The sequence below is a fragment of the Salmo salar genome, chromosome ssa13, assembly GCF_905237065.1.
Source record: "Salmo salar chromosome ssa13, Ssal_v3.1, whole genome shotgun sequence".
NCBI classification, from domain to species: domain Eukaryota; kingdom Metazoa; phylum Chordata; class Actinopteri; order Salmoniformes; family Salmonidae; genus Salmo; species Salmo salar.
In genome coordinates, this window is record NC_059454.1 from 38,483,597 (window position 1) to 38,509,437 (window position 25,841).

Below are 25,841 nucleotides of genomic sequence, written 5' to 3' on the forward strand. Positions count from 1 at the left end.
ACGAGGATTAAATGTCAGGAATTGTGAAAAACTGAGTTTAAATGTACTTGGCTAAGGTGTATGTAAACTTCCGACTTCAACTGTATATAGCCTTCCACAGTGTGTTTCTATACAGCTGACTGACCATGGACTTTGAGGGTGGTTAAGGCCTCCACTTTGCCCTGCTTGTTGGAGGCAGTGCACACGTATGTGCCAGAATCCTCGTGGGTCACTTCGGGAACCGTCAAGGTGTTGACGACCTGTCTACACTTAGGAGGGAGTTCCCCATCCAGCTAGAGAGAGGAGACAGAACATGTTACAAAGGGTCAAATCAGGATCCTGTTCACCAGGCACAAAGCAGATGAAAATGGTCAGAAACAGATAGGCACTATCTTTACTAGTTTGTTGGCTACCTTGGACCATTTGATGGCAGGCACTGGGTATCCTGATGCCACACAGGGCAGGACAGCATCTGATCCCACTGTCACTTCGTTCAACTCTGGCAGAGCTGAGATCTGGGGTAGGGCTTTACAAACAAATATCCACCAATACATGATCAGAGGGGACAAGGGCTATAGGAGTATGTATGTGTGTTGTGTGTGTGCGTCTTTGTGTCTATGTGTGTTTGCAGACGTACAGGTGCATTACACTTCTCTTTCTACTCACACTGGACATGTAGGACCACCTGAGACTGCACAGAGCCCACGTTGTTGGTGGCAGTGCAGCGGTACTGTCCAGCGTCAGCATCGGACACCTGCTCGATCTTCAGCATGCCTCCCTTCACCATGATGTGTGCCGGCAGGGGCCCTCCCACCCTGCTCCAGCGCACCGTGGGCTGGGGCTCGCCGATTGCCTGGCACTCAAACTCCACGGAGTTACCCACCATCACTGTCTGCACCGCGGTACGTACGTTGATCATCACCTTGGGCAGGGCTGTAGATGGGAGAGGGTTAATACCAACATTAAATTAATGCTGGAATGGATACATTTAGGGGGTGTCAAACTCATTTTGCACCGCAGGCCGCATTCAGTCTTCACCAAGGTCCGGAGCACTGCACCTAAAATGTGTTATATTTCCATGCCTTCAAAACTAGCAAAGAATAGTCCTCGAGCCATCGCTTTAAAATGTTCCATGCTCCCTGACTGTCTAACATTCGTTTCATTGACTGTTAGCAAGCTGGACAGAGAGAAGATACTATAAATGTAGGTCCATTTCCACTTCTACACAGGTTCAGTTTGGTTTTAGCCATTTCAATGTCAATTGAGATCGTTTCCCTGCCCCCAAAATAAATAAAAATTCACTCCCCTGCAGGCCAAATTGAATGAGCTCGTGTGCTGGATCTGGTTTACGGGCAATATGTTTTATGCCCCTGATTTAGAACAGAATTATAATAGATTGCATAGAGCTGCTATACAAAATTCTCCACTGTTATAACTCAGTGTTGTGTGTCAAAACTCGTGTCAGTGTATCTCAGTGATTTTGTGGATGTTGGACAGACCTTGGATGGTGAGCTTGGCGGAGTCCTGGGCCTGGCCGTGAACACTGGTGGCTCTGCAGATATAGATGCCCTCGTTGCGCTGCTCCAGGTTCTCAATCCTACATAAAAACAAACAAATGTATCAGCATAAGACAGGTGACGAAAATGCACTTACTGATTTCACCAGTGGGACATGATCCTGGATCATCATCTGGTTGATCCGTGTTTCCTGTACGCTGGGAGTCATATATCAATAAATTAACATAGACCAAAACAAGAAACACGGGTAGCGTACAGACATGAACACTGGAACAGAAACAATAACGCCTAGGGAAGGAACCAAAGGGAGTGACAGATATAGGGAAGGTAATCAGGCAGGTGATGGAGTCCAGGTGAGTCTGATGATGCGCTAGTGCGCGTAACGATGGTGACAGGTGTGCGTAATAATGAGCAGCATGGTGACCTTGAGAGCCGGAGAGGGAGTATACACGACAGATCATCATTTAGTTGTGTTGATCCTGGATCGTATTTAAGTTAGGTTGATCCTGGATCGTATTTAAGTTGTGTTGATCCTGGATCATCTTTAAGTTGTGTTGATCCTGGATCGTATTTAAGTTGTGTTGATCCTGGATCATCTTTAAGTTGTGTTGATCCTGGATCATCTTTAAGTTGTGTTGATCCTGGATCATCTTTAAGTTGTGTTGATCCTGGATCGTATTTAAGTTGTGTTGATCCTGGATCGTATTTAAGTTGTGTTGATCCTGGATCGTATTTAAGTTAGGTTAATTCTGGACCCTCATTTATTTGTGTTGATCATTATACAGTGAGGGAAAAAAGTATTTGATCCCCTGCTGATTTTGTACGTTTGCCCACTGACAAAGAAATGACCAGTCTATAATTTTAATGGTAGGTTTATTTGAACAGTGAGAGACAGAATAACAACAAAAAAATCCTGAAAAACGCATATCAAAAATGTTATAAATCGATTTGCATTTTAATGAGGGAAATAAGTATTTGACCCCTCTGTAAAACATGACTTAGTACTTGGTGGCAAAACCCTTGTTGGCAATCACAGAGGTCAGACGTTTCTTGTAGTTGGCCACCAGGTTTGCACACATCTCAGGAGGGATTTTGTCCCACTCCTCTTTGCAGATCTTCTCCAAGTCATTAAGGTTTCGAGGCTGACGTTTGGCAACTCGAACCTTCAGCTCCCTCCACAGATTTTCTATGGGATTAAGGTCTGGAGACTGGCTAGGCCACTCCAGGACCTTAATGTGCTTCTTCTTGAGCCACTCCTTTGTTGCCTTGGCCGTGTGTTTTTGGGTCATTGTCATACTGGAATACCCATCCACGACCCATTTTCAATTCCCTGGCTGAGGGAAGGAGGTTCTCACCCAAGATTTGACGGTACATGGCCCCGTCCATCGTCCCTTTGATGCGGTGAAGTTGTCCTGTCCCCTTAGCAGAAAAACACCCCCAAAGCATAATGTTTCCACCTCCATGTTTGACGGTGGGGATGGTGTCCTTGGGGTCCTCCAAACACGGCGAGTTGAGTTGATGCCAAAGAGCTCCATTTTGGTCTCATCTGACCACAACACTTTCACCAAGTAGTCCTCTGAATCATTCAGATGTTCATTGGCAAACTTCATATGGGCATGTATAGGTGCTTTCTTGAGCAGGGGGACCTGCGGGCGCTGCAGGATTTCAGTCCTTCACAGCATAGTGTGTTACCAATTGTTTTCTTGGTGACTATGGTCCCAGCTGCCTTGAGATCATTGACAAGATCCTCCCGTGTAGTTCTGGGCTGATTCCTCACTGTTCTCATGATCTTTGAAACTCCACGAGGTGAGATCTTGCATGGAGCCCCAGGCCGAGGGAGATTGACAGTGCTTTTGTGTTTCTTCCATTTGCGAATAATCGCACCAACTGTTGTCACTTTCTCACCAAGCTGCTTGGCGATGGTCTTGTAGCCCATTCCAGCCTTGTGTAGGTCTACAATCTTGTCCCTGACATCCTTGGAGAGCTCTTTGGTCTTGGCCATGGTGGAGAGTTTGGAATCTGATTGATTGAATGTCTTTATTTGACAGGTGTCTTTTATACAGGTAACAAACTGAGATTAGGAGCACTCCCTTTAGGAGTGTGCTCCTAATCTCAGCTCGTTACCTGTATAAAAGACACCTGGGAGACAGAAATCTTTCTGATTGAGAGGGGGTTTAATACTTATTTCCCTCATTAAAATGCAAATCAATATCTACAATTTTTGACATGCGTTTTTCTGGATTTTTTTGTTGTTATTCTGTCTCTCACTGTTCAAATAAACTTACCAGTAAAATTATAGACTGATAATTACTTTGTCAGTGGGCAAACGTACAAAATCAGCAGGGGATCAAATACTTTTTTCCCTCACTGTAGGTATTTTGACTGCCTGCTGTGAAGTGTCTCTCCTGGTGGGGTTGACTCACCTCAGCACCCCATCTTTGATGTGATGGTTGGGGGGCAGGGCTCCTCCCTCCTTCAGCCACTCCAAGGTGGTCCCCAGGCCTCCTGCAGCAGAGCAGGTAAACTCTACAGCACTACCCCGGGCCTTTACCTCCACCTGAGGAGACACACGCACTACCAGGGGGGCTACACACACATCCAAACATCCACACACCCACACAAACACATTCTGTTTTGAGTTCTCAGTCGCATGGCTTTTAGGTATGCTTTTCATGAAAGCATTTCCCATTGCAAAGTAATTGAGCTGTCGGTCTCAATTTGGTTTGCAAAATAAGAACAGACAAAGTTGTAACTGAGCACAGTACTTACACCTGACAGTGACTTTGGCATGTGCTTCGCTGGTGCCCACTTTGTTGGTGGCGACACACTTGTAGGTGCCAGCGTCCTCGGGTATGGCTAGGTTAATCTGGAGGTCTCCTCCTTGGACGTCGGCCCTGGTGGACAGGCTGCCGTTCAGCTTGGTCCACTGGAAGAGCAGGGGGGGAGTACCATGGGCCAGGCACTGTAGCCGGATCACCTCGCCCACACGCACTGCCACGTCGTCGGGCAGGGAGGTGGCATAGGGAGGAGCTGCGTCCCCGAGACACGGAGGGTTAGAGAGTAGAGACAGGGACTGGTATTGAGACGTTAGGATGATTTGAACATGACCTGACCTGTTCACCGGACGTGCTACCTTGTCCCGGACCTGCTGTTTTCGACTCTCTCTCTACCGCACCTGCTGTCTCGACCTCTGAATGCTCGGCTATGAAAAGCCAACTGACATTTACTCCTGAGGTACTGACTTGTTGCACCCTTGACAACCAATGTGATTATTATTTGACCCTGCTGGTCATCTATGGGTGTTTGAACATCTGGCCTTAAATGGCCATGTCCTCGTATAATCTCCGCCCGGCACATCCAGATGAGGACTGGCCACTTCTCAGAGCCTGGTTTCTCTCTAGGTTTCTTCCTAGGTTCCTGCCTTTCTAGGAAGTTTTTCCTAGCCACCGTGCTTCTACATCTGCATTGCTTGCTGTTTGGAGTTTTAGGCTGGGTTTCTGAATAGCACTTTGTGACATCTGCTGATGTAAAAAGGGCTTTATAAATACATGCTAGATTGATTGATTGGACAATGCTACTCATGAGCGAAGCAAGGAATGGACACTGAAGACCAACATTCAGTCACAATGGCAAAGCTATGTTTCATATACACTAGTGGACCAGTTCCTTATTACCTATTTTGTGTATCGATCTTTCAGTTTACTCGTGTTCATATCTACACATACACTACCGTTCAAAAGTTTGGGGTCACTTAGAAATGTCCTTGTTTTGAAAGAAAAGCATTTTTTTTGTCCTTTAAAATAACATCAAATTATCAGAAATACAGTGCAGACATTGTTAACGTTATAAATTACTATTGTAGCTGGAAACGGCAGATTTTAAATGGAATATCTACATAGGCGTACAGAGGCCGTTATCAGCAACCATCACTCCTGTGTTCCAATGGAAAGCTGTGTTAGCTAATCAAAATTGGTCATTTTAAAAGGCTAATTGATCATTAGAAAACCCTTTTGCAATTATGTTAGCACAGCTGAAAACTGAAATGAAGGCTATTCCATGTGAGAAATTGCCAAGAAACTGAAGATCTCGTACAAGGCTGTGTACTACTCCCTTCACAGAACAGCGCAAACTGGCTCTAACCAGAAGAGAAAGAGGAGTGAGGCCCCGGTGCACAACTGAGCAAGAGGACTACATTAGAGTGTCTAGTTTGAGAAACAAAGTCCTCAACTGGTAACTTCATTAAATAGTACCCGCAAAACACCAGTCTCAATGTCAACGGTGAAGAGGCGATTCCGGGATGCTGGCCTTCTAGGCAGAGTTCCTCTGTCCAGTGTCTGTGTTCTTTTGCCCATCTTAATCTTTTATTTTTATTGGCCAGTCTGAGATATGGCTTTTTCTTTGCAACTCTGCCTAGAAGGCCAGCATCCCGGAGTCGCCTCTTCACTGTTGACGTTGAGACTGGTGTTTTGCGGGTACTATTTAATGAAGCTGCTAGTTGAGGACTTGTGAGGCATATGTTTCTCAAAATAGACACTCTAATGTACTTCTCCTCTTGCTCAGTTGTGCACCGGGGCCTCCATTCCTCTTTCTATTCTGGTTAGAGCCAGTTTGCGCTGTTCTGTGAAGGGAGTAGTACACAGCGTTGTACGATATCTTCAGTTTCTTGGCAATTTCTCGCATGGAATAGCCTTCATTTCTCAGAACAAGAATAGACTGACTAGTTTCAGAAGAAAGTTATTTGTTTCTGGCCATTTTGAGCATGTAATTGAACCTACAAATGCTGATGCTCCAGCTACTCAACTAGTCTAAAGGACAGTTTTATTGCTTCCTTAATCAGGACAACAGTTTTCAGCTATGCTAACATAATTGCAAAAGGGTTTTCTAATGATCAATTAGCCTTTTAAAATGATAAACTTGGATTGGCTAACACAACGTTTCATTGGTACACAGGAGTGATGGTTGCTGATAATGGGCCTCTATATGCCTATGTAGATATTCCATTAAACATCAGCCGTTTCCAGCTACAATAGTAATTTACAACATTAACAATGTCTACACTGTACTTTTGATCAATTTGATGTTATTTTAATGGACAACAAATGGACATTAAACAAGGACATTTCTAAGTGACCCCAGACTTTTGAAAGGTTGTGTAAGTGTATCCATATTTATCTCCATAGTGTTTCTGTACAGACTGGGAACTTGCTTTCAATGATGAAACCAATCTATCGCTCATGATTAGCTGGCCAGACCAGCGTGCACAGATTTTGAGACTCACTCTCCACGTCCAGCATGATGGTGACTTCGGTGGTGCCCATGTTGTTGGTGGCGTTACAGATGTACTCTCCAGCGTCTGCCCGGCCAACACTGGGCAGGATCAGCGTGTTGTCCACTACCTTATGTCTCCAGGGGAGAGGGGCACGCAGCTTAGACCACGTGATCTTAGGGACAGGGAAGCCTGAAGAGTTGATTTTGAAAACACAATGAATATCAGCGTGTGAAAAGGACTTGTACGGTCAATTATTTGTCATGCCAATTCTATGCTCTTAGCAAAGATGAGGTGACTATAACATCCATTTCCTCTCAGCTCTCATTTGCATAATATCATTTTACTTAAAAGTATTCTCTGTACTATCAAGTATCAGTACAAACAATACAACAAGTATTCTGTTCTCAGTTCTCTTTGCTATAGTACTCATTTGTGTAATTTAAAGGTGGATTAGTTACCGTGAGCGTCACATCTCAGTGTGGTGCTCTGTCCCTCCACCACCACCATGAGGGGATCGGGCACAGAGGCACGGGGCGTGACGGGCACCTGGGCAGCCCCCTCCACGATCACCTCCACCCTGGTCTCTGTGGTGCCCTCGTCGTTGCGGGCTGTGCACACGTAGGTACCACTGTCCTCTGGACGGGCCACTAGGACCTGCGGAAGGGGAACACCGTTACCGGGTCTGCCCAGCGAATAAATAGCACACCCTGTCATTTAGTTCAGCGCGAAAATGAATGATATCCAAATACTAGGGCAGGTTACCCAGATACAGATTAAGCCTAGTCTTACACCAAGAAGCACTTTGAATTGAGAACCTAGGATTAAACTTCATCTGGGTTTAGGAAAACAGCCTTTAATCTTCCATGTACAGCACAAAAGCTCAGAAACAATGACTTGGAGGTTTCATAGGAAGTTGAGGATCAGGAACACAAATGCAGTATACTACCTGCATGACGGCGTTGGACTCCATGGGCACAGGGCTGCTAAGCATGGTGTTGCGGGCGCTGTCCAGTCTGTGCCATGTGACAGATGGGCGTGGCTCCCCGGAAGCCTGGCACTCCAGGTTAATGGGTTCACCCATCCTGACTCGCACGGGCCCCTGAGGGGTGACGGTCGCTACAGGAGACTCTGGAAGGAAGGATGACATCATCAGGACGAACAACCATTTGGTCACTCTGTTGCCACCGCAATTACTAATTACTAAGGGGGTCGTAACAGAGGGCAGATGCTCACAATGAACCACATCAGAAACATCAACACCATATGTGTGTGTGTGTGTGTGTGTGTGTGTGTCTGTGTGTGCCATACCTCTGATGATCAGAGAGACGATACTCTGGGTGATTCCAAACAGGTTGGTAGCCACACAGTTGTAGGTGCCCTGGTTGCTAGGGCGGGCGTCAGCGATGGTGATGACAGTGCCGTAATGGCCAACCTTCACATTGTCTACAGAATTAAAGGTTTCATGTGGAATCTTTTAGTCTGTCAAGTACATCTCTGACAAGCAGCAACTTTGTGTGTTTGATTAAAAACATAGCTAAATATGAAGGAAATGTAACTGGATACCGACTATATTATAGTACTATATATTATTGTAGATATTGCAGGTAGTTTGCTTGTGTGGATAATGACATGATTCTGACATCTGAAATGAATATTACTAAATGCAGTGGTGTAAGGTACTTAAGTAAAAATACATTAAAGTACCACTTAAGTAGTTTTTTGGGGTATCTGTACTTTTTATAAGTTTGACAACTTTTACTTCACTACATTCCTAAAGAAAATAATGTACTTTTTACTCCATGCATTTTCCCTGACACCCAAAAGTATTCGTTATACAGTATTTTGAATGCTTAGCAGGACAGGAAAATTGTCCAATACATCCCTGGTCATCCCTACTGCCTTTGATCTTGCGGACTCACTAAAGGGAAAGAGGGAAACCTAGTCGGTTGTACAACTGAATGCATTCAACTGAAATGTGTCTTCCGCATTTAACCCAACCCCTCTGAATCAGAGAGGTGCGGGGAGCTGCCATAATCGACATCCATGTCTTAGGCGCCGGGGAACAGTGGGTTAACTGCCTTGCTCAAGGGCAGAACAACAGATTTTTACCTTGTAAAAAGCTCAGGGATTCGATCCAGCAACCTTTCGGGTTACTGGCCCAATGCTCTAACCACTAGGCCACATGCTTCGTTTGTAAATTATGTCTTGCTATCCGTAAAAAAAAAAAACATGAAAATTGCGCAGTCTGGTTTGCTTAATATGAGAAATGTTGATACTTAAGTGTATTTTGCAATTTCATTTACTTTTGATACTTAAGTATATTTAAAACCAAATACTTTTAGACTTTTACTCAAGTAGTATTTTTCTGGGTGACTTTTACTTTTACTTGAATCCTTTTCTACTAAGGTATCTTTACTTTTACCCAAGTATGAAAATTGGGTACTTTTTCCACCACTGACTAAATGCCTTTCTGCAAAAGTCGTATGGAATTGGGGCCTCCCGAGTGGCGCAGCAGTCTAAGCAGTGCTTGAAGTGTCACTAAAGACCCAGGTTCGATCCCAGGCTGTGTTGCAGCTGGCCGCGACCGGGAGACCCATGAGAGGCGGCGCAGGGGATGTCCTTGTCCCATCACGCTCTAGTGACTCCTTGTGGCAGGCCGGGCGCACGCACGCTGACTTCGGTCGCCAGCTGTACGACAGTACGGTGTTTCCTCCGACACATTGGTGCGGCTGGCTTCCGGGTTAAGCGAGCAGTGTGTCAAGAAGCAGTGTGGCTTGGCAGGGTCGTGTTTCGTAGGACGCACGGCTCTCGACCTTCGCCTCTCCTGAGTCTGTACCGGAGTTGCAGCGATTGGACAAGACTAACTACCAATTGGGGAGAAAAGGGGTAAAAGTAAAAAAGTTTAAAAAAAGTAAAGGCTTATTGAACTGAATGGGAGGGGCCTCACCAGGAAGGGGCTGGTTGTTGGATAGTTTCCACTCCAGCCGTATGGGCTCTGCTCCACCGTTGACTCTGCACTTGAAGCTGGCTGACTCTCCCTGTCGCAACGCTGCACTGTGGGGCTCAATGGAGATGATGGGGGTCTGCAGACCTACTCCAGGAAACACATACCATTACAACAGGAGAACATTTCCTCTACTCACTCCAGTTCACTTTGGTTCTAATCCTACAACATTTACCAGACTACTGTAAGTACCAGATCATGATACTATAGTTCTAGAGCCTCCACGGGAAGCAAATACAGAACATGAGAAACTAGAAACCCAGGAAGGTTTGAACCAGGATGAGATCACAGTGTGGAATAGAAAAACATACTCTCTGAGGTCACTTTAGGGAGGGTTGGAAAACAAACAACTGGAAAAGTATCACCGTACCTGACGAAAGGCCACTAAATAAAGTTCTCTAGAAAAACAGAAACTGTATATGCCTCTGGCTGCGTCACCGTCATCCCTGGTGATATCAGTGGGGAGGATAGTTTCATTGTTAAGTCAGTGTACTGTCACAGAGAGAATGGCTTAGTGACTTACGAGAGGAGGTGGCAGTCACTGAGACAGAGACTGAGGCCTGACGGATAGGAGTACCAGGCCCTCTCTCCACAAGACAGATATACTTCCCAGAGTCATCTGGACTGGCAGAGAGGATACGCAGCTTGGTGCCCAGAACCTACACACACACACACACACACACACACACACACACACACACACACACACACACACACACACACACACACACACACACACACACACACAGAGTACATATGACTGACTATTCAGCTGAAATAAACAGAACAAATCTTTATGACATTAACAATTAGCTTGTGTGTATTCCAACCTGGTGATTGGCGGACAGGCGTCCACTTTCCCTCCTCCAGGTGACAGCAGGTGGGGGGTTACCAGGGACAAAACAGTTGAGGTCCAGGCTCTGTCCCTCCTGGACCTCTGCTATGGAGGGCTGGATGGTGATGGCTGATGAGATGGTGTCTCCTCCGATTGCTACACAGCAACAAACGCAGGATACAGACATTTACTAGTTAGTTACTGTCAAGTTATATTACTGTCAACACACAGCAGTACTCCTCAGGGGTAGGTTGACCTGGGTCGTGTCCAGTAGGGCGAAAACGTTTTGAAACAGAATGAATCAGTACTATCTGAACTTGTCCACTAAAATACAGCAGTTTATATATATTGTTGCACAGCATTTTAAAATGTGTACCCTACTGAAAACGATCCAAGTGCGACCTCTCACCTTTATTGACGGTGACCTCGATGCGAGCCTCTGAGGATCCGATGGAGTTGGTGCCCACACACAAGTAGGTGCCAGAGTCAGACGACTTGATGTTAGGGATTAGCAAGGTGCCAATGTCTGTGCGCTCCATACTGGCCTAGAGAGGACATGGCAACGAGCAAGAAGAGGGATAAAGACTATGTCACAATGGCCTTAGACACGAAGGACTACTGTGGTATGAACTACATGACAATGATAATGTCTCTACCCAAATCCAATAGACAAACACCATACAGACACAGTAGATGACTTACCTTTAGAGAAACACCTACTCTATAAACATTGGATTTCACAGACCACAAATGGTGCAAACAGACATACTTGACATGATTTTTAATCAATGAGGCAATTCCAACAAAATCACATAGCAGGTGGATCTTCAGCATATATATATATATATACCATTGCTATATGGTTGTGCTTTGTAACAATGTTTGTGTTATGATAATCATTAAAAAGGCGTTTCAGGTATTGCTGTGCTTTGCATGAAAGAAAACAAAAATCAAACCAGTTGGTTGGTTGTTGAGAATAGTAATGTTAAGTTTCATCAACATTACTATGATGATTTTACAGTTAAAAATGTTGAATTGACAACAAATAATGATCACTATTGAAATAGTTACCAATGACATACAGTAGACATCTTTGACACTAGTTAGTAGTAGACTACAGTAGGTATAGTAGTATGTTTTGTAGTCCATAGTAGTATGTTTTTGGATACTTTTGTACACTTAAAATAATCGTTGTTGAAATGATTCAGTACTATAATGACAGGAATGGGAAACTGTTAGGGAATTAAGATATATGACATAGGCCTTTGAGCCAATGGTTTCATCACAGGCAATACAAAGCTTCTCTATCCATGTATGAAATCACTGGAAATGCATTACAGATGTTTACTAATACTTACAACATCATCAACCCTATGCCTTCATTTCTAAATGAATCCCATTGTTCAACAACCAAACACAATGGTAAGACAGCGTGATCCTCTTTTCTAATGGGGAAATAATCAGTCTGTGTATGGTCATGTCAAATTGAGTCCCTAAACAACTACTTTACACTTAACTATAATGGACAGTAGGGTGGACCTTGTCAATATTTAAAACCTTATAAAACATCAGCGTGTAAAATGGACCAGTGTTATGGCTGAGAATACACAGTAGTACACCTAAAGAGAATTTAATGGGGTGTGTCTAGAGAGAATTTAAAGGGGTGTTTCTAGATGGAGAATTTAATGGGGTGTCTAGGTAGAGAATTTAAAGGGGTGTGTCAGGGCTGGGCTGGGTGGATTACAGTATCTGGGAGGTGGTGGTGGTGGTGTGGCATCCATCCGTGGACAAAGCTGCTTAGCTCTGGCCTAGTCAACCGTGAGGGCCAGGCTAAAGTGAGCAGAGGCCGTGGCGGGCCTGGCTCAATGTGTGTCTGAACCCATTCACAAGTTTTCAAAGCAAGCCATTTGCGAGAGCACACAGAATTTCTGCGTGGCCGCACGTCAGAGCCCGAGTCCCCCTGGGAAAAGCTGACACAACGCTGAAGCTCTCTGAGGCAGAACAAAGCCCAGGGCCTCGGGTGGCAGGGGGGGGGCAGGACCTGGCACGAGGAAGCAATGTCCCAAATACCTAGCTATGCCCTGGGGCCTGGGCGTGTACTTAGAGGAATACTAATAATAATATGAACAGAATGGAGGGGATCAATGGTTTGTTTAGGACAAACAAATGTCAGGGATGATATGATCATGTGGACAAATTTGAAAATGGAGGACGATGGATGGATGTAACACTTATAAGACAAAAACGACAACTAAACCATGACATACGTATCATGGAGGCTTTGTGAGAAGCTATTTGCTTGTAGTGAATTAATGGTGGTTACCGTGTGTGATGATGAATCAAAGAAACGTTTGACCATGCTTTTAGTAGACAGTGTGTTGAAGCAAGGTCAGTAGAGAACAACAGGTGGGAAGTAAGAGATGAGACAGACAGACATAGAGACAGAGGACAGATGGACAGACCTGCAGCTCCTTAATACGTCTCTGTAACACATCGAGACTGTTGCTTTTAAACTGTTGGAAACCGTGAGAAGGAATGGCCTGAGCAAAACGTCAAGAAAAAAGGGTGGGAATAAAAAAAGGGAAGAAGGAAACACAAGAAGGAAAAAACGATTTGTCAAAATACTATACACCAGAATTCACTTTTTCACCAACACAACCCACAGTGAGATACCAGCACCAGATATTATATACAATACATAATAGTTACTCTTCAGATCAGGATATATCCCAACCACATCCTGAGTCCCAGGCAGAAAGTATCAGGTAGAAAGGACCTGTGTTTACCTGCGGGGAGAGTTGTCCTTCCTGTTTCTTCCAGGTGAGTCCTGGGCTGGGCCTGCCTCCAGCCCTGCAGTACAGCCTCAGAGTCTCCCCCTCATTGATGTCCACCCTCTGGGGGCTCACCTGCACGTGGGGCAGGCTGGCACCTGAAGCATTCAAGCACACAGGAAGGAAACAGGAGATGACCAAATGAGTACCCAACAAGACTGGTAGACAATATGGGTCGGATTCAGAGTATTCTCAAGTAACAATACCACCCTATGAACCTGTGACATTGGCCTGCTGTTGATGTTGAGACGCACTGTGTATGTAGGGCAGGGGTTCCCAAACTTTTTTGCTTCCTGACCCAAAACATACACACAAAGACAAAGTAAAAAGTAGATTCATAATCTCTTCTTCAAAACATTCAACTGAATGTAGATTTGAGTATGGTCTTTAGTGACCAATTTTAAGAAATTGACCCCATAATTATGAAATTAGTTGTGCAGGGTTTTTTTCTGGATCAAAATGGGGCTTAGATGGTGAGCGTGAGATATGGTGCAGAAATGGGCTGAATACTGTCTGGGCCCTGGGCAAGACAATTTGAGGCGCTCATCTTGGCAGCGGAGAGACAATTGTGCAGTTTTAAAGCTAATTTCCTGCAAATCTACACATTTTGCCATGGAGCTGAAAGAACATTTTGCAATTTTAAAGCCAATTTCCTGTAGTTCTATACATTTTGCCATGGAGCTGGGAGAAAAATGTTAAGTTTTAAGCTAATTTCCTGCAATTCTACACATTCTGGCATGACTAATGCTGTGTTGTTATGCTCAAACATTATAACAAAATCAATGGGGGACTGATTGTCTAGCTTTTATTTTGGTGACTGTAAATTCTAAAAGATTGTAGTCTATTATTAAAAATATATACAGTACCTGTCAAAAGTTTGGACACACTGACTCATTCAAGGTTTTTTTAAATGTTTTTTTTAAAACTATTTTCTACATTGTAGAATAATAGAGAAGACATCGAAACTATGAAATAACACATATGGAGTCATGTAGTAACCCAAAAAGTGTTAAACAAATCAAAATATATTTTAGATTCTTCAAAGTAGCCACCCTTTGCCTTGATGACAGCTTTGCACACTCTTGGCAATCTCTCAACCAGCTTCACCTGGAATGCTTTTCCAACAGTCTTGAAGGAGTTCCCACATATGCTGAGCACTTGTTGGCTAGTTTTCCTTCACTCTGCGGTCCAACTCATCCCAAACCCTTTCAATTGGGTTCAGGTCAACATCACCGAAAGAGTCAATGGCGCCAAGGAGATGGCTGCCGTTTTACGATACCGTAACCAATTGTGCTATTGTGTATGTTTTTTCGCGTTATTTGTAAGTTATTTTGTACATAATGTTTTTGCCACTGTGTCTTATGACCGAAAAGAGCTTCTAGATATCAGGACAGCAATTACTCACCCAATACTGGAGGAATACTTTTTCTTCAACGAGTCGGATGGGAAGAATTTACTTCAGACGCCTGACAAGGTCCTCGTAATTCGCAGGAGAAAGAGACAGAGATATCGTGGACGAAGATCCGGGTGCCTTGTTAGGATCCGTCACCAAGAGAGTAATCTAACTTTACCATCGGTCCTATTAGCCAACGTACAATCAATCGATAATTAAATAGACAAACTAATATCACGTAGATCCTACCAACGGGACATTAAAAACAGTAATATCTTATGTTTCACCGAGTCGTGGCTGAACGATGACATGAATAACATACAGCGGGTGGGTTTTAAGCTTTTTCGGCAGGATAGAACAGCGGCCTCTGGTAAGACAAGGGGTGGCGGTCTATGTATATGTGTAAACAACAGCTGTTGCACGAAATCTAAGGAAGTCTCAAGATTTAGCTCGCCTGAGGTAGAGTATCTCACGATAAGCTGTAGACCACACTATTTACCAAGAGAGTTTTCATTTGCATTTTTCATAGTTGTCTACATACCACCACAAACCGATGCTGGCACTAAGACCGCACTCAATGAGCTGTATACGGCCATAAGTAAACATGACTTTAATGGGGACTTTAATGCAGGAAAACTCAAATCCGTTTTACCAAATTTCTACTAGCATGTTAAATGCCTTTACTCCACACACAGATGTGTACAAAGCTCTCATTTGGCAAATCTGACCAAAATTATATCCTCCTGATTCCTGCTTACAAACAAAAACTAAAGCAGGAAGCACCAGTGACTCTCAGGGGTGCGTGCTCAGTCCCCTCAGTCCCTTTTCCGTCAATCAAATTTAATCAATCAAATGGATTTATAAAGCCCTTCTTACATCAGCTGATGTCACAAAGTGCTGTACAGAAACCAGCCTAAAACCCCAAACAGCAAGCAATGGCTACATGGCCAGGCACGACTCCAACACCATCATTACGTTTGCCAATGACACAAGTGGTAGGCCTGATCACCGACAACGACGAGACAGCCTATAGGGAGGAGGTCAGAGATCTGGCCGTGTGGTGCCAGGACAACAACCTCTCCCTCAGCGTGATCAAGACAAAGGAGATGATTGTGGACTACAGGAAAAAGAGGATCAAACATGCCCCCATTCTCATCGACAGGGCTGTAGTGGAGCAGGTTGAGAGCTTGGTGTCCACATCACCAACAAACTAACATGGTCCAAGCACATCAAGACAGTCTTGAAGAGGGCACAACAAAACCTATTCCCCCTCAGGAGACTGAAAGAATTTGGCATGGGTCCTCAGATCCTCAAAAGGTTCTACAGCTGCAACATCGAGAGCATCCTGACTAGTTGTATCACTGCCTGGTACGGCAACTGTTCGGCCTCCGACCGCAAGGCACTACAGAGGGTAGTGCGTACGGCCCAATACATCACTGGGGCCAAGCTACCACTATAGCAGGCTGTGTCAGAGGCAGGCCCTAAAAACTGTCAAAGACTCCAGCCACCCTAGTCATAGACTGTTCTCTGTTACCGCACGGCAAGCGGTACCGGAGCGCCAAGTCTAGTTCCCGACGGTGCCCCCGCACATTGACTCTGTACCGGTACCCCCTGTATATAGCCTCGCTATTGTTCTTTTACTGCTGCTTTTAAATGTTTATTATTATTTTCCCATCTATTTATCATCTCTTTTTTTATATATTATTTTTTACAGTTTTTATATATTTTGTTTATATTTTATTTTTGTGTTTTTTTATATACACTACCATTTAAAAGTTGGCATGGAAGGCGCGTGGAATTGGCATATTGACTGCAGGACTGTCAACCAGAGCTGTTGTCAGAGAATTTAATGTTAATTTCTCTACCATAAGCAGCCTGCAACATTGTTTTAAAAAATTTGGCAGCACTTCCAACCAGCCTCACAACCGCAGACCATGTGTAACCACCCCAGCCCAGGACCTCCACGACCGGTATCTTCACCTGCGGGATGGTCTGAGACAAGCCACCCGGACAGCTGATGAAACTGTGGGTTTGCACAGCATATGTGGGAACTAATTTTTTGCACAAAGGTCAGAAATTGTCTCAGGGAAACTCATCTACATGCTCGTTGTCCTCACCACATCTTGACCTGACTGCAGTTGAGCGTCGTAACCTACTTCAGTGGGCAAACGCTCACCTTCGATTGTCACTGGCGTAACCTACTTCAGATGATAGACAGCGTGTATGGAATGCGTGTACGACAGCGTGTTCCAGTTCCCGCCATTATCCAGCAACTTTGCACAGCCATTTAAAACGAGTGGGACAACATTCAACAGGCCACAATCAACAACCTGATCAACTCTATGTGAAGGAGATGTGTCGCACTGCATGAGGCAAATGGTGGTCAGACCAGATACTGACTGGTTTTCTGATCCACGCCCCTACTTTAAAAAAATAAATCTGTATTCCCAGTCATGTAAAATCCATAGATTAGGGCCTAATGAATTTATTTCAACTGACTGATTTCCTTATATAAACTCTATCTCAGTAAAATCTTTGAAATTGTTGCATGTTGCGTTTTATATTTTGGCATCCCGCAACCCACCTTGACCCCTGCTGTGACCCACAAGTGGGTCCCGACCCACAGTTTGGGAACCACTGACGTGGAGGACAGCCCGTGATGTGTGTTCTCCGTGGGTGTTGAGGGCCTTGCAGATGTACTCCCCCCCATTCTCCCTCCCCACAGCAGGGATGGTCAGGACCCCTCCACGGACCACAGCATTGGGGCTCATCCTATTACTGGGACCTCCACCTAGAAACACATAGATTTCATGTTCCCCTTTTGTCAGTAATGAAATTATACAGTGTGAATAAACATTAAGAACACCTTCCTAATATTGAGTTGTCCCCCCCCCAGAACAGCGTTCTACAGGGATGCTGGCCCATGTTGACTCCAGTGCTTCCCACAGTTGTGTCAAGTTGGCCGGATGTGTTTTGGGTGTTGGACCATTATTGATACACATGGGAAACTGTTGAGAGTGAAAAACCCAGCAACGTGGCAGTTCTTGCGCCTGGGCCAGTGCCTTTGAACAAGGTGCAACTACCATACCTCGTACAAAGGCACTTAAATATTTTGTCTTGCCCATCCATCCTCTGAATGGCACACATGTCTCAATTCTCTCAAGGTTTAAAAATCTTTCTTGAAACTGTCTCCTTCCCTTCATCTATTCTACTCTGATTGATGTGGATTTAACACGTGACATCGATAAGGGATCATAGATTTCACCTGGTCAGTCTATACCACTAGCAGGTGTTCTTAATGTTTCATACCCTCAGTGTATACTTCCAAAACTTCAAGACTAAGCCAGCATAAACTGTATTGATAAAGAACAAGACAATACAGTTCGTGCGGGCCTAGTTAATGCTATACGTTTTCCACTGGCTATAGCCAGGCCTTCCTTACCTATCCATTCGATGGCAGGGGTAGGGTTGCCAGTCACAGTACAGTGGAACTCAGCATGGCCTCCTTGCTGGATGGTCAGGACAGAGGGAGTGACAGTAGCCACTGGCTGGGCCCCCTCGCGAGCTACAATAAGACAGAGAACAGTTCAGCATAACTCAGAAATAGACAGCCCGCAAAATACGGGACATTAGTGTTCACAAAGGGCAGGAAGGGGCTTTTCTGTAGGAAGGAGCTTTGTTTACAGTCAACACTTTACAGCTACTGCATGAGATGAGAAATTATGTCACACTTGATCAACAAACACTTACCTCATCCTTTTGTATAATAAATGGTAGCAATAAAGAATATATTCATGGCTACCAGACCGGAACTTGACAGCATGAAGGGACTTTAGTCAGAGTGCTTTTTTGGCTGTACTGAACTTCAGTGAGGCTGTGTCCTGACTCACTCAGGCCAAGACTGTGTCTGTGTGCAAATGCTTATGATGGAAGGCAGAGAGAGGGTGGCGGGACGAAGCCGAGTACGTGGTCTACGTCCATGCCCCTTGGCCTCTGTGCAGCCGATGCAGATGAAAGGTGGCAGGCTGGCCTTGGCAGGGCACACGGTTCTCTGGGCACAGCTCTCTGTGCCAGCTTGACTGGACACTGAGCCCCAGCCACATTCAATCCCATCTGATCCCAGGGCGTCAGAGCAAAAGAAATCCCCCTTTCAGCAGCCTGGGAGGACCATGAGGCTATTTAAGCTCTGAGATAAGCCCTGGTCTGGGTCTTACTGATCTGACAGACACAGACACTAAAAGGCCAATATTTCATCATCTATGTTTTCTATGAGGATGGGCCCTGACTGTGGTGAGCCTCAACAATGAGACATGGAAATACTGGGGAACAAAGTATACAATGATATATAATAAGGTTACAGAGGGATGATTGAATCTTAGGGCTTGACTTTGATGAAGACTTATACAGTTGAGTGACCTGCGTGTGAACTTTGCAAAGTTCTCTAGTCTATTCTACAGATTCCTAAAAGCTTTTCCAAACCTGCCGTTTCCTTACAATATCACTTCTGTAAATGGGTGGTGTGACAGTTGGAGGATGATGTCTGTAGGTAGCTTCCAGAGGGAGATGAGGTGAACAATGAAGATGATGAGAGGAATTCTCCACCCTCCAGTGAGCTAACAGCCATGATGGTGGATATGATGTGGTGTACTAGGCACAGCATGATGTTTGAAGCACATTATGGAAGCTATTCCAGACCAGTGTGTGTCCCTGTGTGGGACTGGCAAGCAGACTGCAGATAGGGTGAGTGTGGGTGGGGTCTCCTCTGTGTTGAGTGTTGATTGGAAGACAACAAGCTAAGTGCATCTACATAGAATGGGGAAATAAGAACATTCTAGAATGTCTTATTGAGTATGTAACGTTCCCTCTAAATACTTCAGATACTTGAGGTTATAAGGTAAAGATACAGATCTGATCTCGGTCAGAAGAATGTACTAAAATGTGCAACACTTGTCGCATACTAGCGTTGCGTTAAAAATGTGAGTGTGAATTATTGTGCAAATGGAAAACTTGAGGGGACCTGAGATTAAGTGCATGAGGAACTTTGTGGGTGGACTCAACCTTTGTGAGGAGCTTCCCACATAAATGAGCATGCACCTGCACCTATGAACCCATACCATAGGAGCCAGACAAGGCCTAGTAATGCTAATGTACAATCTATTATGTACTGTAATAACTAAAGTATATGATGTCAAGAGTATTATCAACGTATGTTATCATAAAGATAATATATATGTAAAGACATTTGTTATCAGGAATATTGTCTGTTCAAAGGCTATACGTTTGAGGAGACGAAATGCAGAGGCAGCTTCGACTTGCATTTCGGCATTTCAATTAAGACCTTGGAAGATGCATTCTTCCCTATGATAGTCCAGTTAACCGTATAACCTTATGTGAAGTGTAAACTGTATGCAATCCCTGTGGTTGATTGTACATGGACATTACCAGACCACCATTTCCATGCTGAGGACGGCGGTAGATGAATGCATGCGTGACCGAGAGAGTGAGAAGCCCTCCAGGGGTGAGGTGGAGGTGGAGAGGTGTGGCCATGCCATGCCCACTTACGCTTTCCATGTCCTTCCAACATTTCATAGGTCGTGTAAAACATCTGAGTCTGTGAGGCCTCTGGAAATGGGGGGGAGGGAGAAGGAAGGGACAGGACAGGCAAACTGACAGGTGAGTCTCCGGGTCAACGGTGGAACACTGGCATTGGAATCGTCATCCAATGCTCCTCCCACTGAGCCTGTGGCCCAATTATTCCCCAGAATACTGTGGTCCATCCAAGTACTGCCTGGTATTTCTTGTGCCAGTGATTTTCCAAAAAGCACAAGACACAACAATACAACAGCAGAATGATCGGCAAGGAACATAACAGAAGTTGAATGCAATAGGTACCAAATCCCCATCATGCATTTTAAGTATTCAAACAGCTTCTCCAATTCAGATTGAGAACTGAATGAGGAACAACAACTAGGTATTGAGGACACTAGCCCCTTTCTTCAAAGAAAAATGTGCATTTTCGAGGATTGTCCATTTAGACACGTGCAAAAACTAATCTGATTGAGCCAGTACTACACATGCAGACCAAGGAGTCAGGTAGCTTTTTCATGATGATCAGAGATGGTGCTATTGCATTCATAGTTGTATGTATTCACAATCATCACACACTTACCTTTGGATGAATTTAGGTGAGTAATTGTATGCTTTCTGAGAGATTTCTGAGGTTCTGTGAATGTTGGGTAGGATATAAACCATATCACCTTGGAGATTGTGTTATTGCATTCATATTACATACAGGAAGGGGGAAAGGGGGATACCTAGTCAGTTGCACAACTGAATGCATTCAACCGAAATGTGTCTTCCACGATGCTATATAAAACATATTGCTGCTATGAACTATGGTCATTTGCTGGTGTAACAGTGAATATGTCTACTCAGAGAGATTCAAAATCATCTAGTTACAGGTATACGTCACAAACACATTGGACAAGAACACAACAATAAGGTATGGCAGAACACAAGACAACAAGCATACAGATATTAGAGAGCCACATTTACGAAACATGCATGTTAGCAGTCATACAATGAGTCGTATCTGGTGCCTTGTACACTGAGGGTGGTAATATCTTCTGATCCATTGAAGTCTCACTCTGCATGACTCAGTGTCATATCTTCAGTCGATTATCATTCATTTAATCAACTGATATTTTTCACAAACATTTTCACAGTTAAGATTTTTAAAAACACATTGTGATATTTGTATATTACAACAGTATCCGTTAGGTATTACAAATACATTTCAAATCAGTACATAGTATACTGTACAGTAAAATGTCTTTGAAACAGCATCTTTGGTTATCCTGCCAGATTCTGTCTATCGGCACACCAGTGAGATTTGAATTGGCATATTTCTGCCACCGAATCGATCTATTTTTCTCATAGTAAGATACTGTGTAAATATATTTTTTTATTATTTTTTTGTTTGTTGACGAGACACATTTCAAACATAAAGAAATGTATGCACTGACAAAACATTTTTTACAAACTTTTTTTATCTGTTGTCAAAATAAATGTAAACTGTGTTTTTATCATGCAAGTAAACGCATGAATACAGCGTAAAATCAAGTACTAACCAATCATCTTTCCCTATCTATGTATCTTGCTGTTTATGTAACATTTCTCAAATTTGATTATACAGTCAAAATATACTATGCTTGGATAACATATTGGTATAAAAAAATCTATTATAATTCTTTTTACTGTGCCCCTGATTTATAAATGTTGAATAAAATGTTAAACCGCAACACAAATGAAATGCAACAAGTGTGACATACGCAAGCAAGTAAGTTGATTTGTGACAGCATTGAAATCAAACTAGTCTCAATAATCTTTCAAAAGTCAAATCTTGAACACATTTTCTTGGAGCCAGATTTACACATACTGGATAGTATGATGCAAAACAAGAAGCCTTACTTACTATTGACAATGCAATGCCTTGGAACCTCTTAATAGTCAGATCCATATAACAGATAATGAAAGCAGCGGGAAACAGATATACTACTAACCTAAAGTTCAACCACAGGTTCTTTACCTGCTGCAAGGTTGATAGCACCATTTTCAACATTAACATTCATCAAAACAATCCGGAAAGGAACAAAGGGTCAGATTTTTATACAGTGTGTGGTTGTTCTTTCCCTGTATGATCATCACGTCACACTCGAGGGAGGATTGAGATTGGGATCGTGATGGGGCTTCTATACAGTACTGTATGTCACCGGGATGATTGACTGAAGTCCTCTTTGAATGTCAGCCCGAGTCAGTGTCACTAAGCACCCATCTTGTCATCCATATACCTCATCAACCACTACAGCTCAAGGAGAAACCACCACCTTCCCAGCCAGGGTTGCAGAGTTCAGGAAAGACACCGAATAACCAACACCCTGCTAGTAAGAAAATTGAAGTGGCACAAACTAGTGTACAAGTGGCTAAAAAGTTACCAAACCACCACCATCGTACACACAGTGAAGACAGCAACAGCTTAAGATCAGAGAGAAGATGTCACCGATGGCAACAGAGACCAAAGGATTGATAAGTCATCACTGAGTATTAAACCAAGAAGCAACTTGAAAATAAATCAAATATATGCCACTGGACAAGACAACCTTCTTTGGTATATCCATTGGGGGTGGTAAGACGACAGTTCATAGTAACTAAAACTACTAGAAACTCTTGATTGGGCAATATCTTGGGCTTTGGTAGCATTGAGGTCTACTGTGTGCTATGACGTCTTAGAAAAACCACACACATATTGTATCTTAAACTGATGGACCTTTTGATTATTTTATCATTAGTATATCCACAAGCGGTATATTGCTCATGGACCAGCGATAGGTTCTGACTTCTAAACTTGAAATATTGTTAATCATCAGGTATCCTAGGGAAAGGAGAAAGGGCCACGGTCTGGTTTCTACACCAGAAGTGAATGGTTATCTGTAGGAGGAATGTAATGGTTGAGGTCACTGATAAGGGTCGAGAGCTGTGAGGTCAGGTCAGGTCACATTCAGGGAGAAGGAACAGATTATTACCCGCATCACATAACTTTATGACTAGCAATAAAAATGTCATGTTTATAGGGAAGTTGGAGACTTCACCCAAATTGGGGTATATATACTTGTGCTGGTGGGAACATGTTTTTTCTCTGTTCAGCTGTCTGACCCTTTGATTGATTAAACTTAGTTTAAGCTTTACTAATTGTCCGTGAGTTTTTAGAACCTAACACCAGTAAAGATTGTACACATAGTAAGACGGTCAGGCCATTATTAGAAAGACAGAGACAGGTAGCATAGAGAGAGATTGGAAGGGTTTAAAGTGAGAGGTTATCTGAGTTCAGGAAGTGGGGGGCTGGGAGCGGGAGTGACAGGGGTTATGCTGTTTGCCAGAAGTGCCAGACAGATAAACACATTCAACACAGTGCATGATATAAGGGGGACAGAGGCAAAGCAAAAGGAAGGCGGGGCATGCACCATTCAAGGAGGGCTAAGGGGAGGAACTCAAAGAAATAGAGCTTGTAGGGTGGTATAGAGGCTGATGGCTAACAGCATGATGGCGCCTGTCTGGGATCACGAACCTGGCACGTAGAGGACGGCAGTGCCTTCGTCCATGGCAAACATGTTGGAGCCTGTACACATGTATATGCCAGCGTCCTCAGGCAGGACGTTCTGGATGGTCAGGATGCCGTTGAAGTCCATGGCTCTGTTGGGTAGCTTGCCGTTACCCTGCCGGGTCCACACCAGGGTGTAGGCTGGAGACTGGGAGGGGACAGATGGGTACAAGATGTGAAGTAAACACAAATAAGAGAGAAAGAAATGCAACAGGCTGGCCAGTAAGAGGGGAACAATTGTGCTTAATGTGACGTAGCAGTCGGACGTGTGTTTTGTCGTGTCCCGTCCTGTCCCGTGTATATATCGTTTTCTTCGTATATAGAGTTGAAGTCGGAAGTTTATATACGCCGTTGTCAAACACATTAAAACTCTTTTTACTTTTTTTACAATTCCTGACATTTAATCCTAGTAAGAATTCCCTGTCTTTGGTCAGTTAGGATCACTACTTTATTTTAAGAATGTGAAATGTCAGAATAACAGTAGAGAGAATTATTCATTTCAGCTTTTATTTCTTTCATCACATTCCCAGTGGGTCAGAAGTTTACATACATTCAATTAGTATTTGGTAGCATTGCCTTTAAATTGTTTAACTTGGGTCAAACGTTTCGGGTAGCCTTCCCACAATAAGTTGGGTGAATTTTGGCCCATTCCTCCTGACAGAGCTGGTGTAACTGAGTCAGGTTTGTAGGCCTCCTTGCTCACACATGCTTTTTCAGTTCTGTCCACAAATTTTCTATAGGATTGAGGTCAAGGCTTTGTGATGGAGACTCCAATACCTTGACTTTGTTGTCCTTAAGCCATTTTGCCACAACTTTGGAAGTATGCTTGGGGTCATTGTCCATTTGGAAGACTCATTTGCGACCAAGCTTTAACTTCCTGACTGATGTCTTGAGATGTTGCTTCAATATATCCACATAATTTCCATCCTCATGATGCCATCTATTTTGAGAAGTGCACCAGTCCCTCCTGCAGCAAATCACCTCCACAACATGATGCTGCCACCCCCGTGCTTCACGGTTGAGATGGTGTTCTTCGGCTTGCAAGCCTCCCCCTTTTTCCTCCAAACATAACGATGGCCATTATGGCCAAACAGTTCTGTTTTTGTTTCATCAGACCAGAGGACATTTCTCCAAAAAGTATGATCTTTGTCCCCATGTGCAGTTCCAAACCGTAGTCTGGCTTTTTTATGGCGGTTTTGGAGCAGTGGCTTCTTGCTTGCTAAGCGGCCTTTCAGGTTATGTCAATATAGGACTCGTTTTACTGTGGATATAAACTCAGAAAAAAAAGAAATGTCCCTTTTTCAGGACCCTGTCTTTCAAAGATAATTCGTAAAAATCCAAATAACTTCACAGATCTTCATTGTAAAGGGTTTAAACACTGTTTCCCATGCTTGTTCAATGAACCATAAACAATTAATGAACACAATTAATGGTCATTAAGACACTAACAGCTTACAGACAGTAAAAAATTAAGGTCACAGTTATGAAAACTTAGGACACTAAAGAGGCCTTTCTACTGACTCTGAAAAACACCAAAAGAAAGAGGCCCAGGGTCCCTGCTCATCTGCGTGAACGTGATTTAAGCATGCTGCAAGGAGGCAGGAGGCCTGCAAATGTGGCCAGGGCAATAAATTCCAATGTCCGTACTGTGAGACGCCTAAGACAGCGCTACAGGGAAACAGGACGGACAGCTGATCGTCCTCACAGTGGCAGACCACGTATAACAACACCTGCAAAGGATCGGTACATCCAAACATCACACCTGCGGGACAGGAACAGGATGGCAACAACTGCCCGAGTTACACCAGGAACGCATAATCCCTCCATCAGTGTTCAGACTGTCCGCAATAGGCTGA

The 25,841-nt window shown here is 43.9% G+C and overlaps 1 protein-coding gene across 1 annotated transcript in view; it reads right to left on the reverse strand.

The window, feature by feature from the left end:
• The window catches only part of LOC106567148 (basement membrane-specific heparan sulfate proteoglycan core protein), an 86,598-nt gene that overhangs the window by 18,687 nt on the left and 42,070 nt on the right, over window positions 1-25,841 (reverse strand). Inside the window, exons 44-63 of the mRNA XM_045692753.1 lie at window positions 23,953-24,133; window positions 20,391-20,450; window positions 18,271-18,393; window positions 17,413-17,619; window positions 13,391-13,533; window positions 13,067-13,144; window positions 11,014-11,149; window positions 10,600-10,760; window positions 10,293-10,428; window positions 9,713-9,856; window positions 8,074-8,208; window positions 7,712-7,893; window positions 7,224-7,419; window positions 6,775-6,954; window positions 4,266-4,526; window positions 3,920-4,082; window positions 1,479-1,576; window positions 646-912; window positions 393-505; window positions 125-272 (exon numbers count right to left, since the gene is read on the reverse strand). Of these exons, the coding sequence (XP_045548709.1) occupies window positions 125-272; window positions 393-505; window positions 646-912; window positions 1,479-1,576; window positions 3,920-4,082; window positions 4,266-4,526; window positions 6,775-6,954; window positions 7,224-7,419; window positions 7,712-7,893; window positions 8,074-8,208; window positions 9,713-9,856; window positions 10,293-10,428; window positions 10,600-10,760; window positions 11,014-11,149; window positions 13,067-13,144; window positions 13,391-13,533; window positions 17,413-17,619; window positions 18,271-18,393; window positions 20,391-20,450; window positions 23,953-24,133 (3,112 nt within the window). The remainder of the gene's footprint in view (window positions 1-124; window positions 273-392; window positions 506-645; window positions 913-1,478; window positions 1,577-3,919; window positions 4,083-4,265; window positions 4,527-6,774; window positions 6,955-7,223; window positions 7,420-7,711; window positions 7,894-8,073; window positions 8,209-9,712; window positions 9,857-10,292; window positions 10,429-10,599; window positions 10,761-11,013; window positions 11,150-13,066; window positions 13,145-13,390; window positions 13,534-17,412; window positions 17,620-18,270; window positions 18,394-20,390; window positions 20,451-23,952; window positions 24,134-25,841) is intronic.